The following is a 26,693-nucleotide window of genomic DNA, read 5'->3' on the forward strand; positions in this document are numbered from 1 at the left end:
AAAAAATATATTTAAGTTGATTTTTTTTCTTCAACCTTTCCTTCACCGAATCTCATGCAATCTCTCTCAAAAAATAATGATTATAAAAACGATCTCTTATAATGCTTCATCTTCCTCTTTCACACGGGTGCTTCTCTTTACTGTCTCATAATTCACGACTGTTCTTCCATTTCATCAGACTGCTCTCAACTTGACCTCTCCTTCATACCTTGCCTAAAAAAATCCAACTGTTACAGCATTTCTTCTCTCCATTCTCTCAATTCACCTTTATTGCATCCATCAAGAATTGTCTTTAATCGCATCTCTGACCTAAAAATTAAAAGAAACCCCGTTTGCTATGAGTGTTCACTTTCCATCAATCATCAATTTTTTTTCTAACTTCAGTGCCAACTCACCCTTCTCATCCCTCCCTCTCAAAGCAACCATCACACTTGTCCCCCTCCAAGCTTCCCCTCAACTCTCCCCCTCACCTTTCTCCCTCCATTCACCCCCTCACTCATCCTTCTCAAAGTTGCCCCCCCCTCATCCGCAAAGCTGCATCCTTCCCCTGCCCTCTCTCTTCCATCTCATCACTCTACCTCCAAAAATCCTCAACTGCCTTCTGCCCCTCTTATTACTCCACATTGTACACCAAGCCAGCACCACAGAGCCTTTTCTCCTCCTCATCCGGCCTCCTCCCCGAGCTATTCTACAATCCCCCGCACTCTTTCAACAATTCTCCTTACCTCCCCCCATCCCTCTCTTGTCCTACCCTCTCCCTCCCCTTCCCCTTCCCTCACCTGCACCCAAAGCGTCCTCCCCTACCTCTTCATTAACAGTGTGGACCTCAAATATCCAGGGCCTTTGCTCAAACCTTTCAGATCTTTCCATACAGGTTGCCACTGACAAAGCAGACATAATCTGCTGAACAGAAACTTTCCTCCCCCAAGACGTGTCTGACTCCCAAGTATCTCTCCCTGGTTACTCCCTCCTCCAGTATGACAGACATGAGCCTCACCCTGGTGGACTCTATTCCTCACTCTCCATGCACTCCCCTCACTCCCCCACACCCCCAGGAATACCTCTGGCTACGGCTTCCCCTCCACTCCCACCTCATGTTTATATGTGTAATGTACCATCCACCGAACAGTGATGACTCAATCTACACCTCACTATCTGAAAACATGGACCATCTTCTATCTTCTCATCCAAACTCTCTCTTCCTCTTATGTGGCAATTTCAATTGTCATCACGCCAGTTGGCTCGGTGTGGGTACCTCTCTCACCTGTCATGGCACTTCAGCAAAAGCTTTCTGCGACTCATTGGGACTGACTCAATCGGTCAACTTCCCGACCCAGATCTCAACCAATGGTACTCCATCTCTTCTGGATCTGATTTTGACAAATTTCCCTGAAAATATCCGCTGTTCTCCCTTCGCTCCAATTGGTTCTTCTGACCACATCCTTGTCAAAGTGGACATCTCTCTGGCTGTTATCGGAGAACCACCTCACTGCCGTCGAGTCTGGCATTTCACTCAAGCTGACTGGCAGGGTCTCCAAGCAGCCATCAAACTTACAGACTGGTCTCCTATCGCTACTTTCTCCAACATCAACTCATCCTGGGAATTCCTTCAAAGAAACTTGCTCTCCCTCATGCACAGATTTATCCCCTCTCATCTTCAGTTGTCTTACCCTTCCTCCCGCCCTTGGTTTACTGAAGCTTGTGGTGAGGCAGTTGTCCTGAAAGAATTTGCCTTTGCCTCATGAAAAGCAAACCCAACTGAGGGTAATCTCAGTTCCTTCCATTTCGCTTGGAACAAGTGTGTATCTACCCTCAGGAGAGCCAGAAAACAACATCTTTCTCATCTCAAGTCTGAACTCTCAAACCTCTCTCCCTCCTCAAAATTGTGGTGGCGTCTCATCAAATCTGTTTCTGGTGTATGGCCACTACATGGCCGTTCAAGACCGCTAAAACTATGCTGTCCTCCTCGCCATTACTTGTCCATTATGACCCATCCAAGGAACTTATTCTCAGTTGTGATAGCTCTTCATATGGCATTGGGTGTGCGTTGTTGCAAACAAATGGAACCGGTAATCTCCGGCCTGTTGCGTATGCATCACGAACCCTATCTGACACTGAACGTCGTTATGCTCAAGTAGTACGAGAGACCTTAGCGTGTGTCTGGGGAACCTGAGAGATGCACCAATGTGTCTTTGGAAGACATATTACTATTGGGAATGATCACAAACCCTTGTTCGGTCTCCTGGGAGAAACCAACACCATTCTGCCAACATCATCAGGTCGTGTACAATGTTGAGCGTTGACCCTTGCCGGTTATGACCATTCATTGGTTTACCGCCCGGGCAAGGAAATGTACTGTGCTGACCGGCTCAGTCGCTTTCTGTAACCATCCCAGAACCTCCACAATCTGGCGATATCATTCATCATGAGGCGCTCATAACCGCCAAGCAGATTGCTTGTGCTACCAATAGCAATCCAGATTTGTCACAAATTAAACGCTGTGTTATGTCAGGTAATTGGGCATCACTACCGGAAGGGGCAAAACTGTACCTCATCCAGAAGGATGTGCTCTCTATTGATGCAGACTGCCTGCATTGGGGTAGCCGAGTTATAATTCCGCCGAAACTCCATGAGAAAATTATCAATGAACTCCACAATGCTCATCCAGGCATAGTCACCATGAAAGCCATTGCCCAAGCCCTTGTTTGGTGGCCTGGTTTGGACAGGGACATTGAGTCCAGTGCAGGCCATTGTTACACTTGTCAAGCCCATGCCAAGACACCGCCACAGTCTCCATTGGTCATGTGGTCATGGTCATCAAAACCATGGTCCAGACTACACATCGACCATGCTGGTCCATTTTAAGGGAAGCTTTTCCTTATCGTAGTTGATGCCCACTCCAAATGGATTGAAGCTCTCGTGGTGCCATCCTCGTCCTCTGCTGTAACAATTGAAGCTCTACGTACCATGTTCAAGCAACATGGTATTCCAAACTCCATTGTTTCAGACAATGGATCGTCATTTATGAGTTCAGTTTCAGAACTTTTGTAAAATAAATAGCATGAAGCACAACACATCTGCCCCCTACAAACCTGCCAGTAATGGTCAAGTCAAACTTGCTGTTCAGATCATCAAGAATGGTCTCAATCACGTCAAGGAAGGAAGGCTCCATTCAATCTCGTCTCGCTCGTGTGTTGAACAACTACCGCACCAGACCACATCAAACCACCGGTCGCTCACCTGCCAAGCTTCTGATGGGTCGTGAATTAACAACACGGTTATCATTAGTGCTCCTGGACATCACGGTCGAGGTCGAGAATAACAAGTATCAACAGAAATGTCATCACGACCAAACATCTGCATACCGCAACTTCCAGATCAATGATCCTGTATACGTATTGAACTCCGGATGTGGAGCCAAGTGGTTACCGGCGTCACTGTCGACAACATTGATGACAGGATGTTTCTTGTGAAGTTGTGTGATGGTAGATGAATGCGTAAACATGTTCACCATCTCAGGTTACGTCATGGAGAGCCGAACATTAAACCGGCTCAAGTGCCTTTGTCACCCACTCCTGTATTAACACCATCTACATTTGAACCTGATATGAGGTGTTTCCTCAAGAAATCTTTTCACCCATCAATGTACCTGAACTCCTTCCTGACCCTGCACCCCTTATTGAGAAGCCCACAGCAGCTGCAAGCAAGGACAGTCAGGACATGAAAAGCTTTCTTGAATAGTACAGCACGCAACGTCACTCAGCGCGGCCAATGGCTCCAGCTTCGACCTTGCTCCGCCCCTTTTATAGGGCCTGCGTGTCAATGGCTCCAGCTTCGACCTTGCTCCGCCCCTTTTATAGGGCCTGCGCGGTCAATGGCTCCAGCTTCGACCTTGCTCCGCCCCTTTTATAGGGCCTGCGCGGTCAATGGCTCCAGCTTCGACCTTGCTCCGCCCCTTTTATAGGGCCTGCGTGTCAATGGCTCCAGCTTCGACCTTGCTCCGCCCCTTTTATAGGGCCTGCGTGTCAATGGCTCCAGCTTCGACCTTGCTCCGCCCCTTTTCTCGGGCCTGCGTGTCAATGGCTCCAGCTTCGACCTTGCTCCGCCCCTTTTCTCGGGCCTGCGTGTCAATGGCTCCAGCTTCGACCTTGCTCCGCCCCTTTTATAGGGCCTGCGTGTCAATGGCTCCAGCTTCGACCTTGCTCCGCCCCTTTTCTCGGGCCTGCGCGGTCAATGGCTTCAGCTTCGACCTTGCTCCGCCCCTTTCTAGGGCCTGCGCCGCACAAGTCACGTGACACTAATTTTTTTTATCCCGACCTGGAATAAATTTCAGTTGTTATTTGAATTTCACGATCAGGAAGAAATAAAAAAGCAACTTTAAACTCGAGTTCAGAGAACACGTTACCCCGCGCAGTATTGAAGTACAGTACTGAACATATACTTCAATTTAAATAAAATTTAGATTAAAATTTTATTTTTTAAACTTCCGGGAGTTTCGTGCTATTGAAACAGTCTTCAATAGTGCCAAACCATATACACCACCCCATTTAACACGTCAAAGTACTGCTGAATTGGAGGTTCTTGGAAGTGCAAAGAAGGCGATTTTGCGTTCCACAATTCAAGTGTATAATTGATTTTAAATAAAAGAAACATTATAAAGCTCGGATAAATAAATAAATTCCGGAATTTACCGCCATCTCCTCCCGCGGCTCTTACACCGCCCGATCTAACACGGCACATTAGTTATTCGTGCGTGTGGTTTGTGTCCTTTATGACGTCCTTAAAAAAAACTGTTTTAAATAATTCTCAACTTTTCTTGACCGCCAGGCAGGCAGCCTTGAGTGAATAAATCATCGCACTCCTCTGCATATGCAACCGGGACAAATCCCATTTAAATAACATCTTCCTTTCTGACGTCCGTCGACAGACAGATATGAACCAATTGCTTCACCGCGCCTTTCGCTTCACGTGGTCATAAAACAAAATGTTGTGACAACTGTCCGCCAGCCAATGCTTTCCTGCCGTCAGTACCTTCCCCCCCCCCTCTGATGTTGGACTATGCCCTGAGGGCGGTTGTACTATCTATGATCCTTCGGCTAATTTTTGATCACGTGTTTGGAATTCCCGCCAATAAACGTGGTAAGGCGCTAAGTTAGGCCTATCGTCCGGGAGCTAACAGAGATTTGTACTACATCTCGAATACAAAAGGTTTTGTGCTGTATGTGGGCCGGGTGCTTATAGTCACGTGGTTGGGTTTCATATATCATGAAATATATATATATATATGTTTTATATACCGCGCGAGCGGCGACGTGACCCCGCGGACATGTTGGGGATGCGGAGGTCGACACCTGCGGAGTGTGTGTTTTCGTATAAAAACACCGTGTGTTTACATTGTCACGAGGTGGGCCGTCTGAAACGTGTGTGCCGAGGGGCGTTGGCCACCGTGACGGTCATGGACGGCGATCTGCGCGACGATTCGATGAATGTTGTCGTAGTGTGCATCCGATCGGGCAATAAAGCGGAGTCGCGACTTCACTCTCGTGTCTGTCTGCACCTCGGACACCACAGGTTTGAGAGCTAAAGTCATGAGATGGTGGGATGGGGACCTCAGAATGGGCATTCTTAAGTTTTCCAATTGGTGCATTACGGAGGGAGGGGGCGCTGCTTAAAGTAGCCGCCGAAATCCGTTTAAATGACATTTTGAGTACGTGAATCAAACTGGTGCCAAGAGTTTAATTTTGGCACTCGCATTACCGATATGTAATTCTTAAGTGACTGATTTGGTGCAAAACACATTTAAGAACGGCCTAAAGGGGGCCTAATGGCAATCCTACAATTGCTAACTACTAGTGTGGGCCTGTCGGTGCAACTTCGTTCCTTCGCTCTCGTAAACGACGACTGGATTGGGGCATTGTTTCAATTAGATCGGACCAACCGTATCATAAATGGCCATAACTTGGGAAACACCTGGGAAACATACTCAGGTCCCCAGCGTCAATTGTGACGTCATATCGAACGAAGAAGAAGAATTGTGATTTTTTCCCCCCCTCTCTCTCGCCCCTCTCTCTCGCCCCTCTCTCTCGCCCCTCTCTCTCCCCCTCTCTCTCCCCTCTCTCTCTCCCCCTCTCTCTCGCCCCTCTCTCGCCCCCTCCTCTCTCGCCCCCTCCTCTCTCGCCCCTCCTCTCTCGCCCCTCCTCTCTCGCTCCCTCCCCTCTCGCTCCCTCCCCTCTCGCTCCCCCTCCTCTCTTCACCCCTCCTCTCTTCACCCCTCCTCTCTTCACCCCTCCTCTCTTCACCCCTCCTCTCTTCACCCCTCCTCTCTTCACCCCTCCTCTCTTCACCCCTCCTCTCTTCACCCCTCTCTCTGTAAATGTATTCACAAATGTCTACCAAGCACAACAATTAATTCAAACCTTGGGAAAAAACAGCTTTCAAACCTTGTGAAACAGCTGAAACGGATGAAGAACGATATCAAACCTTGAAAAGGCACATACTCAGGTCCCCAGCGTCGATTGTGACGTCATACCAAACGAAGAAGAATTGTGACATCAATCGTGCAAAACAAAAAATAAATAAATAAACATTATTTGTGACGTTATAGCACCGTGTCTTGTCATTGGTTGACAGATAAATGGCCGTAACTTGGGAAACGCTTGTCCGATTAATGTCAAACCTTGAAAAGGCACATCTGCGGGTCCCCAGCAATATTCCTGGCAAGTTTCAATCAGATCGGACCGGTGGTCGTCGAGAAACGGCGGTCGCAGACACACACACACACACACACACACACACACACACACACACACACACACACACACACACACACACACACACACACACACACACACACACACATTGCTGGAATTATAGATAGATTGCCACCTATAACAAAAATAGCAAGGATGCCGGCACTGTCGCGTTTAAATCACATTTTTAGTACATTATTGAACGTTTGTAGAGATAATCTTTCGACCAACCTGATGAACGATCAGTAATTCTTAAGTGACGATTTTGGTGCAAACCTCATTTAAGAACGGCCTAAAGAGGGCGCTATTTTTAGCACATTTAAAACATCTCAAGTACATCAACGAAACGTTGTGGAAATATTCTTTTGATCTTCATAATAAAAGGATCACTAGTTCTTAAGTGATCATTTTGGTGCAAAACCCATTTAAGAAGGTGTCAGATGCAAATACCTGTTTTCGTGATATTAAGATCAATACAGAGCAGGTGAAACAAAGGTCATTTCTTACCGAGTAGCCCTCTGGCTCTGGGGCAGCATGCTTGAGTTACCACATGTCTGAGCACTTAGTCTCGAGGAATATTGGTTTTCCAATATAGCAGAACATTGTCACTTTCATGGTTGTGACAGTATTACTGGATTATTTAGAATACGTTGCCTGATATAGCTGAAATACTGCTAAGTAGGGCGTTAATCAATCAGTCAGTTAATCATATCGGACACATGTATTCACAACTAAACCAGTGACTTGTGTAAAATTCTATCAGACATAAAGCTTTTCATTACATTCTGAATTAAGGCAAATTTTGATAAATTATGGTTAAAATCCTATTTATGTTCTCTGCTAACATCATAAGACCATCTATACTTTTAAGACATGAAAGATTTAAAACATATAGAATGCATTGAAATTTGAATCTGATAGAAGAGAATAACAAATAAACTATCAATTTTAACTTTTCTATCAATTACTTATATTTCAATAACAAAAGCAAGTGTGACATGGAGATATGGCAACAATACATGGGAGGAGGACGAGTGATCAGTAAAAGTATTTGGACCTTGTCATTTTCCCAACACATTCAGTGCATATGAAACACGCATCGTGAAAAATAAAAAAATAAACAGTTTTTCTACTTTAGGCAAGAGGACGTGCATCCACTAAGTAGCTACCGTTGTAAAACACTTGTAATGAATTATATGTTGCAAAAGAACACTTGCATGAATATCTTTGAAGTCATTCTGCTCTTTGGGGGGAGGGAGCATTTAACAGCTGCTTTCGCAAAATAAGTGCTGCTTGGTTGAGGAGTCGTTCTTCGGACTCTGCGTAGTCATTTGCCACTCGTACGGAATCATCAGCGATTTCTGCATTGTGCAGAATGCTGCTGAATTTCTTTCCTGCTGGACTATGCATCTTGAGTTTGGACCCAAATTTATTTCGAAGGTTTCGCATGAGAATTTGCTTATGCATAGTATAGGGGACTCATCAGCAGACGAACAAAAGTCCAAATAACAGTACAAATGTCAACAGTTCTGCACGTTTGTCAACAATTACAGACTTTTCAACACATTCGTGGATATGTCTAATTGCAACTGTCTTTTTCTGTGGAATGTCATCAGTATTAGAATTTCTACTAGTTGTAAGTAAGAATGCACTCTTGCATGAGTGATGATACTTTGCTTCTTTTACAACCAGGTCGACACCAACGACCTTGGAAAGGATAGCTTCATCCTGAAGTTGCTCAGCGGCCTCTTGAATTTTATGTCCGGCCTCTAATGTCTCATATGAACCTAACAGTTCGATAGCTCCACCTTTTTTCTTCTTCCTCTTTGAATTGCAGAAAAGGCAAGTTGCAGGAAGTATTCCAGATGACGAGGGTTCAGCTTCGTCATCTGCCCTTGCATTTGAACGCAAATGAGGCAAACTCCTCTCACTGAGGTCAGATGGTCTATCTCCAGGAGCTGAGGTTGTTCATGTAACGGCTGTGAATTTCTGGTAGCAGGCTACATGATACCCATCATTCTCATCCGGGTTCTGAGGCAAGCTAACAACCAAGTCATAGTACACTGATTTCAGAAATTGGGGTTTTGCACACCTTTTCTCAGCTGCAGCCTGCACAGTACTCCGGTTCTTCTCATCGAATGGAAAAGCATCACAACGTGGAGTCATCGCTGAGGGCTTGCCGGCAATGTGGAGAATACAACGGCTGGATGCAGGAACATCGTTGTTGGAAGGATCAGATGATTCCACATCTGTTTCACTGGCCTATGACATGAAATTAAATGGAGTTCAGAAGCTATAACAAGCAAAAATGCGCTTCAAAAACATGTTATAAAATCCAAGAAAAGTTGGGATTACATACGACACAATACCAGTATTACCAGAGTTTATCAATACTGGTGTTGATTCTAAAATGATAGATAATGGGATATATATCTGCTTCTTCTTCTTTCGGCTGCTCCCTTTCGGGGTCGCCACAGTGGATCATCCCTATGATCCGCATAGTGATTTGGCTTAGTTTCTATGCCGGATGCCCTTCCTGACGCAACCCTGATCGCCGGTGAATTTTTCAAATATTTGGATATATATCTGTATATATATATATATATATATATATATATATATATATATATATATATATATATATATATATATATATATATATATATATATATGTATGTATACAGGGTGTCCCAAAAAAATGTACTCACTCTTTAAATGATAATAAATGCGTTGTTTTTTAAATTAGAAACAAGATTAATGGTTAAATGTATAAATGGATGAATGCACGTTTACAAATGTTCAAACTGACGACCATCACGTTCCAAACACAGCCGATAATGCGGACCAATGGATTCAACAGCGTTACGAATCATTTCATTTGGAGCTGCAAGACATTGTCTTTCAATTTCCTCTTTCAGCTCATCGACTGTTGCTGGTTTTGAGCCGTAAACCTTATCTTTGAGATGTCCCCATAAAAAGAAGTCCATTGGAGTGAGGTCTGGGGAACGCGCAGGGAATTCAACACTACCTCTTCGCCCAATCCATCTGTTCGGAAAAGTTGCTTCGAGATAGGCCCTTACATCACGGTGGTCGTGGGGAGGTGCTCCATCTTGCTGAAAGTAAATCTCTTAGTCACCAAATATCTCTTTGACACGTGGACCGACGGATTCCTGCAGCAAGTTTAAGTAAACATCCCCAGTGACAGTTTGGTCAAACAAGATTGGCCCTAGGATGCCCAATGCTGATATCCCACACCACACTGTAACCCCTGGTAAGTTTAAATGGTGTTCCATAGTAACATGTGGATTTTCAGGAGCCCAGTTGGTGCAATTGTGTCGGTTAATTGAGCCATTTAACTTGAAGCTGGCCTCATCGCTCCAAACAATTTTGGATGGAAATGCTGCATCTTCTTCGCATTTGCCCAGGTACCACTCACAAAACTCAGCCCTCCGGTCAGGATCGTCTTCATTTAGAGCGTGGATTAATGTTGGAATGTAACTTTTCCAATTAATTCGCTTAAAAATGCGATGGGCGCTTGATTTTGGGATTCCTGTCTTAAGAGCCATTTGTCGTACAGATTTCCGTGAGGATCGGTGGAGGGTTTCCAGCAATTGATTTTCCTTTGCAGGGATGGTTGATGACCGTGGTCTTCCTGAACGCCACTTATGGACGTCATGCACAGTTCCATCTGTTTCAAACTTATCTCGGATGTGAGCAATGGTGTATCGCGTTGTTGGATCTTTGTGAAAATGTCTTCTAAATTGTCTTTGCACTTCCATGATGTTTTCGTACTTCCAGTAGCACTTTATGATGAATTTTCTTTCTTCAACACCTAGTCATACTTCTGCCATTATTATGGTCAATTTGATCTGAAAAAAAATGAAAAATTCAATGAGTTATGAGGAGCCAAATTGTGAGTACATTTTTTTGGGACACTCTGTATGTTTATATGTAAATGTATATATATATATATATATATATATATATATATATATATATATATATATATATATATATATATATATATACACATATTTTTTTTTTTGATATATTCTAGTACGGGCCCGTAGGTGAGTGCCAGTATGTGCAGCCCTCTCTCGCCCCTCTCTCTCGCCCCTCTCTCTCGCCCCCTCTCTCTCGCCCCCTCTCTCTCGCCCCTCTCTCTCGCCTCTCTCTCGCCCCCTCTCTCTCGCCCCTCTCTATCGCCCCCTCTCTATCGCCCCCTCTCTATCGCCCCTCTCTCTCGCCCCTCTCTCTCGCCCCTCTCTCTCGCCCCCTCTCTCGCCCCCTCTCTCGCCCCCTCTCTCGCCCCCTCTCTCGCCCCCTCTCTCGCCCCTCTCTCTCTCGCCCCCTCTCTCGCCCCTCTCTCTCGCCCCCTCTCTCTCGCCCCCTCTCTCTCGCCCCCTCTCTCTCGCCCCCTCTCTCTCGCCCCTCTCTCTCTCGCCCCTCTCTCTCGCCCCCTCTCTCTCGCCCCCCTCTCTCTCCCCCTCTCTCCCCCTCTCTCCCCCTATTCTCGCCCTTCCTCTCTCCCCCTCCTCTCTCGCCCCACTCTCGTCCCCCACTCTCGCCCCCCTCTACCCCCCCTAGTCTCGCCCCCACTCTCATCCCCCCTCTCCTGTCTCCCTCTCTCGCAGATATTGGTCGACAGATAAATGGCCGTAACTTGGGAACTGCTCATCCGATTAATATCAAACCTCGAAAAGGCACATCCGCGGGTCCCCAGCAATACTCCTGGCATGTTTCAATCGGATCGGACCGTCAATCGTGCAAAAAATTTTGAAATAAATAAACATTTATTGTGACGACATTCATGGTGTCATAGCACTGTGTCTTGTCATTGGTCGACAGATAAATGGCCGTAACTTGGGAACCACTCGTCCGATTGACATCAAACCTTGAAAAGACACATCCGCGGGGCCCCGGCAATATTCCTGGCAAGTTTCAATCCGATCGGACCGGCGGTCGTCGAGAAACTGCGGTCACAGACAGACAGACACACACACACAGAGATTGCTGGAATATAGATAGATATCTATCTATAATTCCAGCAATCTGTGTGTCTGTGTGTGTCTGTGACCGCTGTTTCTCGACAACCGCCGGTCCGATCTAATTGAAACTTGCCAGGTATATTGCTGGGGACCTGAGTATGTGCCTTTTCAAAGTTTGATATTAATCGGACAAGTGCTTCCCAAGTTACGGCCATTTATTTACCAACGAATGACAGGAACCGTTGTTGCGGCCATTTTATATCAACCAATGACAGGAAGCGTTGCTGTGTAGCCGTGGTCGATGGTGAAGAGAAACTCAGCCGCGTTCGCCATTACGGGTTTTTTCTCTCCTCTCCTCTCTGTGTTTTTCCTTGCGAAAAGGCAAAATACGTTGGTGCGAATTGAATAATTAGCCATTAAAACTAAATTGTGAATAATCATAACTGCGATGTGCGAACTTCCGGATAGTGACGAGTACTGTATTCTTTCTCGATTTTTTTCTCGATTTATCGACTTACTGTATTCTTTCTCGATTTTCTTAAACACAATGCCCCAATCCAGTCAGTGACGATTACTGTATTCTTTCTCGATTTTTTTTTTCTTGATTTATCGACTTACTGTATTCTTTCTTTCTCGATTTTCTTAAACACAATGCCCCAATCCAGTCGTCGTTTACGACAGCGAAGGAACGGCCTGTCTGGTTGTTCGAAAGTTTTTTTTTTTTTTGCACATACGGCCACGCACGTACGGGCACGCGAGAGCGAAGGAGCGGCCTGTGTGGTTGTTGTTCCTGGCACGCAGTTTGAAAGTTTTTTTTTGTTTGCACGTACGGCCACGTAAGTACGGGCACGCACCTACGGGAATGCACTAGTATATATATATATATATATATATATATATATATATATATATATATATATATATATATATATATATATATATATATATATATATATATATATATATATATATATATATATATATATATTGCAATATTGTGGAGTTTAATTAATTGTCTGTCACAGTTAATAGATGGGACTGGTGTTTGAGAAACCAATGTGTGACTCCCTTCAAGTTTTGTTTGGCGAAAAAGCTAATGCTCAAATTGCTCGTCTGTCTTGCTTCCACAGGCCAAAATATAAATCAAAACACCAGCATAAACGTCAAACAAAGCTATGCTGCACAGCTGATTGGCTCTATTTGACCACTTGGCAGAGGCTAATTCTGACGCAAGAGGAATTTTATTCACAGGAAAGCCAAAAAACAGTTTTGAAGTTCTTGCTATTCCACCAATCAGTTTCATCGATCACAAAAAAAAAGACCTTCAACAAATGGAGATACAAGTTCACTGAAAACAAAAATGTGGACCAAGTTCATCCATTTAATTATTTCTCTGAACAAAATCATTTTTTCTTTTTTTTTTGGTCATCTCTTCGAGCATGACCAAATAATATGGGTGTCGATGTCCTTCGATCCGTCCGTCCGTCAGTCCGTCCGTCCGCTCACAATGAAGTTGAAGCGGGAGATCTGGTCATTAGTGATCCTGATAGAGGTCGATGAGACGTACACGATGGTATGACCTTCAAGGTCACCGAAGGTCAAAGTCAAAGTCACGAGGCCTTTGAAGTTGCGAAAATGACGATTTTCAAATTCTATCTCCTCCTACATTTCTCAAGCGATCTTGAATTTGATTGTAGCATATGAATGTATGGGACAATATCTAAATTTGGTCGGGACGGATTTTCGAATTTCGCTTTCGTTTTCGCGTCACGTGACTTCAAAGTTTGCAAAAACTGCCCTACCTTCAGGAGGCTATATATTCTCTACTGGGCATGGTAAAAGTTAGTGAATGGTGTCATTGCATAGCAGCTGACCTTGTCTTTCATATCCATTCGAAAGAATACCGATATCTTTGAATACGTGCACGTCACATGACTGAATTTTGCGAAAACTGCTTCATGTAGTTGCAAAATGACGATTTTCAAAATCTATCTCCTCCTACATTTCTTAAGTTATCTTGAATTCGATTGTAGCATATGAATCTATGGGACAATATCTAAATTTTGGTCAGGCCGGATTTTCGATATTCGCTTTCATTTTCGCGTCACGTGACTTCAAAGTTGGCCAAAAATCCCTCCTGACCCGAGAACACTACACCCGAGTAACAGGAACTCATGCTTGTAAAGGTCGTTCTCGTGCTTGGTATTCGTTAACTCTCGGTTTCTGACTCCTATTATATAATCTGCCTGCCCGCCCGCGGCCCGCCTGCCTGCCCATAGCATAGCTTTTTAGGTACCCCCACTCATAACCGAATGTCCCCACCAAATCGGCAAATCGCAATAGGCCTAGGTCATAGAAGCTATCAGAATCGAAAAATATCGGATGGCATATCGTTATGTGTTTAATACACGTCATTGTGCTGGAAAACAATAGAGAGATCTCCATTGTTTTCCAGCACTTTGATATACGCCATACTTCTTTTGACATGAATATTGATCGGCAGCCGACACGACGGGACAGGTGTCCAGTCATAAGATGTTTTTACGGTGTTGTTGTGTTTTTGATATTTCCGGTGTTTAGCACTGCTTCATCAAATAATCGCCATGTGCGATTGCGATATTTCCGGTTTCCTTCCGCGTTTATCTTATGTCGTACACATATAAACATTATTCCTGCATATCGTGCAGTGCACAGTCATCGGTTGTCTTAGTCATCGGTTGGTCCAGTGGAGTCCACTGGAATATTCTGAACTGAACGAACAGAACTGTGGATAGTAAGAGCGAGTAGTGTGGTGTCGTCAGTGTTGTTCTTGCACTTTTTATAAGAGATTGGAAAACAAAAAGGCTAGGCCTACGTATCTACCCATCAAATCCACTGACTGACTGGTTTGTGTCGTAGTTGTCTGTCTGCCATTTGCTACTGTACCTACCTACTCTACTACATAGAGTGATAGTGATTATACCACCTACTTCTACGGACTCCTGGACATTATTTGACGGACTCGTTGGCATTAGTGCAGAGGAGAGTATAGTATATAAATTTGGTGATTGGTGTCCAGTAGACAGCTACAGCTGTGTTGTAAGTCAGGAAATAGACCCTATTCGGCTCTCGTTTGGAACACCACAACTTTTTTTATTTTAACAGCTAGAAGGCTAGTTTTGGTTTTACCTTGTAGAGAATTATTTATTATTACAGATCGCCGAGTTTCAGCAACTTTGAGCTCGTGATAGATGAGAAATTGACCAAAATTTAAGGCTGAAAATGCACTGCGCATGCTCAGATGTTCCGAACTCGGACGAGGAAGAAGGTCTATTGGAGAGCTTTTCTTGCATTTGCTATTTCACTATTAATAAGGGTGTGCGGTTTGGTTATTTTTCTGTTCGGTTGGGGTGATTAGCTCGGTTCTTTGGTGCAGGTCAAACATCTCATCCCTCAAAATCGACCAATTCTACTGACTCGGACTAAGCAAACTTCTACAGAATGCATGTTAGACACTCTACAATAACTGAAAGTAAATGATGACTATAGAGCAAATTATTTCTCACAGAGATGACCGTCACTCCCGCACGGGTGTATTTTTTTTTCTTATTAGTTTCAGCAAAAACTACAGGCTCTGTTCAGTGTTTGTTTCAAAACAGCCAGTCACCAGTTTTTAATGGAGAACACTGAAATAATGATCATGCTGTGTTCACTGGTGCCAGTGGTATACGTTCCATCACTGCACCAACCTTGTTCTCCCCAGTAAAATAGTTTGGAAAAAAAATGTCTGCTGCTGCATTGATATCTGCTGTTCTGCCTCACAGGACGATTGTTCTCAATCACTGCTTGATTCAACATGGTGGGTCGTCAAGAAATTGACTTAATGTTGCGGGCTGTTTTGGTGACCAGCAAACACGGCATCCCTCTGAAACGGCTTACGCAGGAATACAGCCAGGTCACGGGTGATGACTTTCTTCTGCAGAAACTCGGCGGCATGACCCTTGAGGAGTACCTTATCAGTATCCCCAATGTGGTCACACTCCGTGATGGCTGCAATAAGGAGGTACTGCCAAGTTTAGTTGGCCAGGCTTTTTTGTGGAGAGAGTAACGTGTGTGTGTGTGTGTGTACGTGTTGGAATGGCATCCGGGGAGGGGGTGAGAGTACGGTTTGTGGGCTCATGTAGGGTTTACTTCGGTGGTCGTTTATTTCTGTGGTACCTGGTATTCATCGATGTTTGGAGTAAAGTTTCTGGTTGGAGAATGGGCTTGGTCCATATTAGTGCTAGATAGGGTAAAAATATATTTTCTGATGTTCCTCTTCGTCTGAATTGGACTGGAGCCAGGCCATTGTGTGCAATGGTGGATTAAATTTTACATGGCCAGTCCACATGTGCTTTGTGCACCCTGGAGCTGCATCCCAGTCAGTGATTACCCATCCTGTGGGTTGACTCCTGTCTCGTGTCCCCCATTGGCCCTTAAAGGTAGGGGGGGGTGATTAGGCTGATCAGGGGCTTATAAATGGAGTGATCTGAGGATCTTTTGGGGTTCTTTAAGAGTTGCCGCAGGGTCTTCAAGGTGCTGCCCTTTGATCCTGGTGGTGGTATACTGATTCCTCACGCTCTCACCCTGCTGCTGTCCTTGCGGGCCTGCTTCTAGCCGGGCGGTGGAACCATTCCCGGCCATGCCACCTCACCTGTCCATGCCAGCAGCCTTACCAGTTGCCGCCCACCTTTCTATCTTGGCTGGTTTGTGTGCGTGAGAACTGTACAATTGCGGCGCCCTTAATATTTGCCCCATATGCATAACCAAGGCGGGGTTAAGCAGTTTGTTCATTCTGTCTCTCCATCAGTCTATTTCTCTGATTGAGGAACTTCTCAATTTGAATGTAATTTTATATTTTGAACACTGTGGAACACGAATCAGAACATGAACCTGCAGTTTAGCAGTACTTTGGCTCTGAATTTGGCAAATTGTTTGGAATCCCATCCCAAGTGTGCATGTGCACTCAGTATATAGCAATTGCTTCAGTCTCACAATCATATGAAATGGAAAATCATTCCAAACTTACTGTTCTGGGCAGGTCATAAAGCACACAAACAACTGGCTTGAAGAACTAATTTAATGTGTAAAATAGAGTGCATCACCAGGGCTAAACTTCTGATTCAATGGTTTGTTTTGTGTCTCCAGCATTTAAAACTTTGATTTAATTTCAATTGAATTATTTATTTAAACACTGTAGAATACAAATCGCTTTCTGTGTACTTCCAAAAACCTCCAGTTTTGTGGAACTTGGGCAAGAGTTTGCACCATCTCGACCAATGACATTTATCTCGCGTTCTGAGGGCACGGTAACAGTGAGATTTAGACAAAGATGGCGGTGCCTAGTGATGCAACCAAAGACCTAACTTTGTCTGAAAGATGTTTCTTTAATGCATGTTTTCTGAAAAATTGTTCCAAATCGGCAGTTTCTCTGAGAAGAGTTGGCAGAAGGTTCAGCTCTGAACTGTTCCATTTGACCCGTCGGCTTCGCATGGTTGTCATCATGCCTGTTTTTCAAAGTTTCCGAGCAAAGCTAATTTCGATCGTGCTCGGAAACCCAAAGGAAGAGTTGTAAAGACCCTTCCCATGTCCTTTTTCTCAAGACTGAGCAGGATAAGGTGAATGTTCTATGACCTCTCTATATTATTATCTGTATTAAGTTTATTCGTTTATTCCTGCTTGTTTATGATTACCTTTTGTGCGGGATTCTTAGTTTGTGTCATCTTGTCTTGTAAATATATTTTTGTATTTCTAAAGCCCACATTTTTGTCTGGTTCCGCATCCTGCGAAGTTGATTTTAATTATTTGTACATTTGATAATTCCTGGGGGTGCAAATTAAATTAATAGTATTGTTGATGACGAGCTTGCTGAGACGTGCTCGTTAAAATGCAAAGTATCCAAACTGCGAAAAGACTGCTTCAGCTGCTGTGACTCCACGCCCGACTGTGATAATTTGTGGTCTGGTGTGGGGTCATAAACCGACAGGCCTCCTGTCAATAATGTTGAGAGCTTTACATTCTCCAGGATCAAAGAGATACAATATATGATACCAGGGTGCCAATCCATCTAGGAAAGTAGGACTGCATTGAACTGAAGACATTGGCCTTGTCAACTGTGAGTAGTTCTCATTTTCTCAGGAATGATGTATAATGTTCAATTTACAGCTGCTTTGGAGGCTAGCTTTGATATATGTCAGTTCAGGAGAGGTTAAGACTGGTGGTGATGCTGAGGCTTTCAAGAGGTTGAACATCTTGAAGTGGTTGATTAGGGAGATCGATCATTAGGTTTTGACAGTGACAGGAGACAAGAGCAAGAAAAGGGCAGAGGGTGCAAGAACAAAAGAGGTGGGAGAAGACAGAGACGCCGATCAGTCTGCATCGTGAGAGTAACAGGTCCAGACTCGGTTTCAACGGGGGTGCCTCCAATTATTTTGAGAACCTTGGCTTCCATGGCAATAAGGAGTGCAAGGTGTGATGCAGGGGCACCAGCCCAAAGGGGAGAGCCATACTCCAATGAGCTGCAGATGAAGGCCTTATAAGTTGATGGTTCGCATTTGCCAAGGATAGACTTTGGACAAGAGAGGATGCCCAGTTGGCAGCATGTTTTGGAAGCCCCCCCCCCCAGTTTGCTGTTGGGGCATATATGGTCTGCTCGTAACCCACTTCCAGTGGAGCTCCTAAAATCCAACTAATTTGTTCACCTCCACTCATATTCAACTCTTAAAATCCTCTTTTCTCTTGCTTGTGGAACCAACTTCCACAGTCTGTTCAATCAATACCACTGTTCACTCCAGGGCTTTGAAATGGCTGTTCACCGAAGCCTCATGTCATCCACCATCCATACTCGTGATCTTTTGTACCCTTGTTAACCCTGCTCAACCCCACTCCTTCCTTTCCAGCTTGTTTTGTTTTCCCCTCACCCCTTTTTTCATTTTTTCTTCTGTCTGTTTCCTACCTCTTTTTTTTCCCTTCCTCTTCTTACTGTGTTTGAGCTTGTATCTGGCTTGTTTGCCCTTGTGTCCCACTCACTCTCCCTTTGATGTCATTTTTGCCTCCATTCTAAGTGTCCATTTAACTTGCTGTCGTTGTATCCCTCTACCTTGCTCCAAGTATCCCTCTTCCCTTTTGCACTATGTTCTTATTCTTGTGTTATGCTCTGGTCCATTCAGTGATCGAGTTCTTCCAGGAGCCTCGACTTTGTTTACAGTAAAACTCTCAGGTCCCAAATGTGTCGTTTCCTGCACACACGTACCATCTGTCATCCCTCAGACCGGCAAGCAGCAGCTTCTTCGCTCACTGCAGATCTGGATAAAATCACAAACTGGTCCAACACGTGGAACATGTCTTTCAATCCACACAAATCTCACACTCTCACTATGTCTCTTCGAAAGGACCGTTTACAAAACCCCCCCATCCACTTTCTCAACAATCCTCTGGAAGAAGTCTTTTCTTTCAAGCTTCTGGGTCTCACTATCTGCCATGACCTTTCCTGGGAAAGTCACATTTCCAACCTCGCCTCAAAAGCCAGTCGCCGACTGGGAATCCTCCGTCGTGCAAAGTCCTTCCTCGGCCCTCTTGAGCTCCTGACTACTTACAAAGCTTTTGTCCGTAGCCTGATGGAGTACTGCTCTCCCCTCTGGGCTGGTGCTCCTGCCTCCCACCTTTCTCGACTTCACGCTGTCGAAACCAGGGCTTTTAAGATCATTGGCATCTCCCGCAATGAAGCTGAGTCTTTGGGCCTCTCACTCAATCACCGCAGGTTGGTCGGTGGTCTTTCTGTCTTCTACCGACTCCTCTCCAGCCTTGCCCCCCTGCTCTCTCTGCGATTTGTCCCAACCACATTTCCACAGGGCGCTCAAGGTCCGCCAACAACCCCCTTCTGGTAAAACTACCAAAATCACGAATCACTGCTCATCTTCACTCTTTCATTCCTCTTTTTTCCCGCCTTTGGAATAAACTTCCTCACTCTATTCTTTCCCATTCTTCCCTCCAGGCTTTCAAAACAGCTGTTCACCACCACCTCTTATCTTCCCCCATCCAAATCCTCGATCTTTTCTACCCCCGATAATCCACCCAAGCCCACTTCCTTCAATTCTCCTGCTTTCCTTCCTGAAAGTCCCTGTAATGTCCATCTTCTCCTCGCCATGTTCCCCGTCCCATCCCCATCCCTCTCCCTTCCACAGTTCACCTGTGTCTGTTCCCCAATGTTTTGTCCCTCCCACTCCCACCCCTCTTGTCTCATGCCTCCTTGCTGTGAGTTGTGTGTTAGCTCTCATACGAGCCTCGACCAAGGTATACAAAAAAAAAAAAAAAAAAAAAAAAAAAAAAAACCTTTTCTTCGATAAATTAAACTCTAACCCAAACTCTAAAGCATGTGGACTTTCCCCCTGCCACAGTGAAAAAGTTTCTTACCCAGCTCAACACCTCTTCCACAACCGGTCTTGATGGTATAAATGCTGTAATCCACAGAAACTGTGCTTCAGTCCTATCAATACCCTCTCTCCTCTCTTGTTTGTAGATCCTTTTTGGATGGGCATCTCTGTCCATCTTGGAAAGTTGCAAACACGACTGCTATCCCGAATAAAGTTTCCAAAAGTGAGCCCCTCAACTGAAGACGTATCACCCTTCTCCCTGTGGGGGAAAATAATATGAGGGAGTACATCATTGTGGCTGACCTCAGACACAATGTCTTCTCTAACTCGCAAATCTTTGATGACTAGTTTGGCTTCCGACGTTACCATTCCACCTTGGATATGGCACTTCACAGCAGCAGTGAATGAATGGCCTAAATTACAAGCAAGAGTTTAGGGCTATTGATTTGGATATGTTTCAAGCCTTTGACACTTTCTCTTTCAGCCTTGATGTCAAAGTTGTCTACCTTTTGCTATTCAGGCCTTCCTGCTCAAGTGGTCATGTGATTAACCTCCGCCATCGAAGATGGACGGAGGTTACTGTTTTCACCCCTGTCTGTTTGTTTGTTTGTTTGTGAACAGTATTACGGAAAAACTCCTGGACGGATTTCGACGAAACTTGGTGAGGGGATTAGGTATCGTCCAAGTTCAAGTCCATTAGATTTTGGACTTGGTCCAAAGTCCAATATGGCCACTATGGTGGCCATTTTGAAAATTTTTTTGAATTTTTGTTTTTGCATTTCTACATGTTTTAAGTGATTTCCAACCAAAAAAAACATTGTTAGAGAAAAAAAAAAAATTTGCAACTTTTTTTCAAAAAAATTTCGATTTTATTTGAAAAATATTTGAATTTTTTTTTCATTTCTACATGTTTTAAGTGATTTCCAACCCAAAAAAATTGTTAGAGGAAAAAAATTTTTTGCAACTTTTTTCAAAAAAATTTCGATTTTATTTGAAAAATATTTGAATTTTTTTTGCATTTCTACATGTTTTAAGTGATTTCCAACCCCCCCCCCAAAAAAAAAAATTGTTAGAGAAAAAAAAAGAAATTTTGCAACTTCTTTTTCAAGAAAATTTCGATTTTATTTTTTTGACATTTCTACATGCGTGTCGATCGAGTTTAGTTTATTCAATCGTGGTTCAGTAGAGTCTGATCCGTTTTGACCTACAATGAATAGGATATCAGGTTCACTTAAGTGACCCAGCAGTATTGACGGCGGAGGTTTTGCACTCTTCCGAGTGCTCCCCCTCGAGTTTCCTCTGTGAACGGAAACAGCGGGTGCCCCTTGATGGTGTCCTTTCCCATTGTTTGTCCCTTCAGGGTGGGTTTCCATAAGGACCTACGGTATGTTATTTATCAAAATTAATTTTCAGGATCATGTCGTCAAACTGAAATGAAAGGTTAGTTGCCATCTGGTTATTCTTTGTTGAACTAAGGAATTTCTGAGTCGCACCAACCTCATCATGATGTACATGGCTTTCATATGGAGTTCCATCAAGTATGGCTTCTGACTCGACTGTTTCCCACCTTGTTCTACCTGAGGCGGTTGAAAACAAGGCATTCCATAGCATTGGAATCTGTGGTGGGCTCAGTTTTTATATAAACTTATGTCTGGCCTTGCGCTTCTCCCCCTGTCCTACCTTTGCTCTTTGCAACAAATCCCAGGTGACATGCCTTCTTCAAGACACCCTTATCTGCTCACCCTCCCAAAGTGTGGACTGGTTGCTCACCTGCATTAATTTGTCCCCTTGTTTTCCAAATTTTGCAGTTGTCTATCTTTGTCATTTGTCTCATCTTTCTCACTTCATTATCTCTGCCGCCTAAGGTGAATGGAGGTTATGTTTTCACCCCTGTCTGTCTGTTTGTTTTGGAACAGGATATCTCAAAAAGTTGTGGACAGATTTGGCCGAAACCTGGTGGACATGTTGGGTGTGTGACAAGGAAGAATTCATTTTATTTTGGTGAAGATGTGAATCCGGATCTGGATCCGATAATTTTTTAAGTGATTCTTCACCATGAAATGATGGGGCTAAAACGATACACTGTATAGCACGATATCTGAAACAGTTATATGACAGATTCAGATGAAACTTGGGAGATGAGTTGGTTAGGTGACAAGAACAAGCCGATTAAATTTTAGTTCAGGCCGATCAGTCAGATACAAAACGTATACTAATCAGCCTGGCGGAGGTATGCACTCCACTGAGTGGCCGTTCTAGTTCTTTCAAATGTGTTACCCATCACTTTTGCATATGCTCATCCATTCATGCACATCCACAACGTCTTCTGCACACTTAAATTTTTTTTTAACCATTTTGTTCCTCTCAGGGAATTGATACTTGTTTTTGTGTTCTTCGTTTTCTCCTTGTGTGTTTATCGTATGTTCATCTCCATCCACTTTTTCTTTTTTTTCTTTTTTTCTTTTTCGGAGTGAGGCTTGGGGAAGATCAAAGTAGAATTGACAGTTGGACAAACATCAGTAGAAGGAACAAACAGGAAAAGAGGAAAGGGAGGAGTCGAGGGAACACTGAAATGAGCAAGTAAAATGGTTGAGTTAGGAAAGGTTAATTGGTGTAATGGTTCATTGCACTGAAATTGGGACATGACTCTAAAAAAACAATCAAATATCCAAATGTGATTATTTAAGGCTTGTATTGTATCGTGTACATGTTGAGGGTAAAAAATCAATGTTTCACGTAAATGGAAATTAAAATTTCAGAAAAAATTAACATTTTGAATGCCTCCAATTATTTTTCCCATTTCTCTTGTCTCATAACAATAAAACAGGACCCCTTTTCTCAGCCAGCATTGAAGTATAATCAACTATATTGTACAATATATTGATAACTGAGATGTTTACATTTTTATGAGAAACGGGATATTTTAATATACCTTTTAACAAACATTCCCTGCAATGCCAGATATGTTACTGGTATTTTGCATGTAATGTGAGTGACAATAAGATAATGTTTGTAATCTGTCTTCTGAATGCACCAATGCTCAACAAGCTATGTTAGTGTTGTTTTTCCTTCTACTAGGTGTGTTGTCCATTAAAATAAATTTGATTCAACTGTAGAGCTTATAGATAATTTTATATGAGGCTAAAGTTTGTAACACGAGTGACACAAGAACCTGATGAGAAAAGTGGAATTTTCAGATTTTCTTGGTCGCTGTTGATTTACCATCATGTCATAACATGGCATTTTCAACTACCCAGGCCACTAGTACTTGCTTCTAGATTACCCCAAATTCCCTCACTTTGTTGGTTTACCCACAATGCCTCTTAATCCTCCATCTTGTTTCTTCTGCAAGAGAATTTGCCGATTCATTCAGGATTTGTAATCTTGCATCATCTGGTTTTTCACAACAATATCCTCCAACTGAAAAGGTGAGTTATACTCTTTATTTAATTTTGTTCAATGTAAGATAATTAATCTATGTATAAAAAGAGCTCGGTCTCGGCGTGCGTGCGTGCGTCCAGCCGTGTGACTATATGTCTATTATTTATGTACTATTGGAATCTTTCGACTCTTTAGACCTTTGAAGACCCTCTAAGACCCTGAGGACTCTTAAGACGCAAAAGACCCCGAAGACGCCCAAGACACCCCAAAAGACCGAGAAGTCCCTAAAGACCCTGAAGACTCTTTGGACAGATTAGGCAGCTTAGACACTTGACCACTTAGACCACTTGGACCTTCTTGTATCACAAATGAAATTTCAAATAAATACAATATCACCAATATTTCAAATAAATTTGTGGAAAAGAAATGTTTGTATAATGATTGGTGCAAATCATGCCAACACAGCAAATCTGTGGCGTCAATGTTCGCAATGACACGTGGAGAGGCGAGCACAGCAAGCCGAACCATGTGAGTTATTGATAACACCAAAATGATGAACATTTAACACTTTAACACAGTAATTTTATTGTAATTTACAAGCTAAAACCAGAGTCCAAATTGACATGCAGTACTTAATAATTTTCTGACATGTAAGCAAATGAAGACATGGAAATCTCGACAATTTTTTGTTTGGCTTGAAACTCATGAAAATATGCCAGTTTGCATAGGTTCATGAGTACATATATTGTCTGATACAGAATCTTTTGTTGAGATTTTTTTTGGTTGAGGGTGGAGTAAATAACAACATTGAACCCTGACTTTTGTGATAAGAATAAGATGCAAAACGAGCAGAGGATTCCTTTACATATATTATGTGCAAATGCAGTGCTGAGATGATGTTCGGTAATGTTTTTGTCTTTGGAATGCCGCACTCGGGCACTGAAAGACAGAGGCACGGCAGAGAACAAAATAAAATGATGGGACAGTATGAACTACTGTACAAAGTAAAGCACGCTGTCCGCCTTAAGAGTTGGCGTGATAAAAAGAGAAGAAATGAAGAGCTTTTGTAAAGTTCTGCTCAAAAAAAAATAGACAAAAAGCTACTCGGAAATGGGTAGCTAAACATCGTTCCCTTAAGAGAGAAGAAAAGGAGAAAAATCGACATCCTGCCCCTTTTCAAATTGCATCTGCTTATGTTAAAGCTACTGCTAGGGCCAAAAGTATGATGGCAAAGGCTCAACCAACTACCTCTAGCCACAGAAAGGTGATCTGCCATAAGCTATTTGCTACTGAGTGTGGTGAGGTCTCTTCAACGTCATCAAGCAACAGCAACCTTGCAAGGCCACTGCTTTTGAATGAAGTCACGAAATAAGTCAGATATTTCTAACAGCTTGATGATGTAAGCCGACAAGCTCCAGGAAGGAAAGATACTACTACTGTCAGATTGGATAACGGAACAAAAATGAAATTTGAAACACGTCATCTGACATCCTCAGTTTTGGCAACATATGCCCTCTTCTACAAAGATCACCCTGATAAAAGGGTTGGCAAGAGTAAGTTTGCCTCTGCACACTAGACATATATTCTTGAGCAGCAAACTTGCACACACTGTATGCTTGTGGAGATACCATGAAAACCTCATCGCAGCGGTCGACGCTCTCCACAAGACAATTCCTGAATTTCCAACAAACTGTCAAGGGATTTCAGATGACATCTGCTGATATTGAGGACAGGAATGGCAATCTCAGTTCAGCTCAGATTAGGTCTGTGACTTGCTCCAGGTACCATGCAAACCGGTACTCACCTGTTCCATGGTCGGGTTGTCGGCGACTAAACCGTCTCCCCCACAAATTTTCTTGGTAAGGAGGGTGTATGATATGGACACCCAGCAGGATTAAAAACAAAACCTGCCAAAGGGTAGAGGAGCTCCTTGTGAGCCAACGGCCATCCATATGGAGTGCCCAACTGTGTCTGCGGATGTCCTTCTGCAGTTGGGTTAGTTTTTTTTTCCTGAGCTTGGTGGCAGGATTTACATTCCGGCCACCGTAAAACCCTTCATTCCGCAAAACATACGAAAAGCACAAAATAATCTGAAAACCCACTCTGTGGGAGTACCTCCTGTACAGCTGCTCTTCACAGGGCAGCTCACCAGATGACGGGATTGGGGCAAAGCCTTTGGGACCCCCAATCTTTGATGAAAGGAGGGAAACCATGGGGTAACCTTCCCGGGTCAGATTGCAGTAGTGTGTGTCGTGGTGGTGCTGAGGTGTCGTCCACCAGACGACGGTCTCCTTGGGTTAACCTGAGGCAGTCCCCTTCCGGGTGGGTGCCTGGAATGTCCTATCCCTAAGAAAGGATGATCACCTGTCTCTGTTATCATCTGAGCTCAAGTGTTTGAACATCGGTATTGCAGCACACACTGGGGTTCGGAGACCAGATGGTGGCAAGATCATGGTGGGTGGGTACCCCTACTATTGATCTGGTCACTCTGATGGTTACCATGCCCAAGGAGTTGCTGCAGCTGTGTCCAATAAGCTGACTGATAATTAATTAAGGTAACACCGGTCAACGAGCGTATTATGAGATTGAGGATTCGTCACTCCTTGGGTGTCATTTCCCTGGTCTCTCTATATGCTCCGACTGAGGTGAGTGATCTCATCGTGAAGTGCGCATTCCATGCCACACTCGAGTCTGTGGTTGATCAGTGCCCCAGACGAGATACACTTTTAGTCTTGGGGGATTTCAATGCATCGACTGGAACTGATAGGGATAGTTATGAGACGTGTGTTGGTCCCCATGTGTCAGGAACTGTGAACCTGAATAGTACTAAGTTCCTTGACTTTGCAAAGAAGTCATGGACTTAGGGTGGCTGGTTCATGGTTTCAGCACCCACAGGCTCATCGATGGACTTGGTATTGCAACCCTGATGGTGTGGCAAAGGAGATTGACCATGTGCTCGTTGGTGGTCGCTGGAGGATGTTCCAGAACTGCAGGGTCTACCGGAGTGCTCAGTTCCTCAATACTGACCACAGCCTTGTTGTAGCAACTCTGAGGTTGCAGCTTAAATCCAAGAGAATGGTTCTATCCCAGCCTCGGCTGGATGTTGGCAAGCTCAAGGATGAGAGGGTAGCTGAGGAGTTTGCGAACAGGCTGAGTGAAGATTTGGGGGGTCTGGGTGCTTTGTG

General features: G+C 43.9%; 1 protein-coding gene across 6 annotated transcripts in view; it reads left to right on the forward strand.

Moving 5' to 3' along the window:
• Nucleotides 1-4,997: 4,997 nt before the first annotated feature.
• The window catches only part of LOC147030061 (uncharacterized), a 52,335-nt gene continuing 30,639 nt past the window's right edge, over nucleotides 4,998-26,693 (forward strand). For 2 of the 6 annotated variants that reach the window (XM_085873767.1, XM_085873773.1), the window contains exons 1-2: nucleotides 4,998-5,139; nucleotides 15,541-15,779. In XM_085873767.1, the coding sequence (XP_085729893.1) occupies nucleotides 15,573-15,779 (207 nt within the window). In that variant the 5' untranslated portion in view covers nucleotides 4,998-5,139; nucleotides 15,541-15,572. Of the gene's footprint in view, nucleotides 5,209-5,380; nucleotides 5,572-10,360; nucleotides 10,460-15,540; nucleotides 15,780-26,693 lie in introns of those variants that run through there. The other 4 variants (XM_085873772.1, XM_085873770.1, XM_085873769.1 and 1 more) reach the window with 4 other exon arrangements.

This window comes from Eptatretus burgeri, chromosome 3 (assembly GCF_056783735.1).
Source record: "Eptatretus burgeri isolate ZD-2024b chromosome 3, Ebu_testis_v1, whole genome shotgun sequence".
In the NCBI taxonomy this organism is placed as follows: Eukaryota; Metazoa; Chordata; class Myxini; order Myxiniformes; family Myxinidae; genus Eptatretus; species Eptatretus burgeri.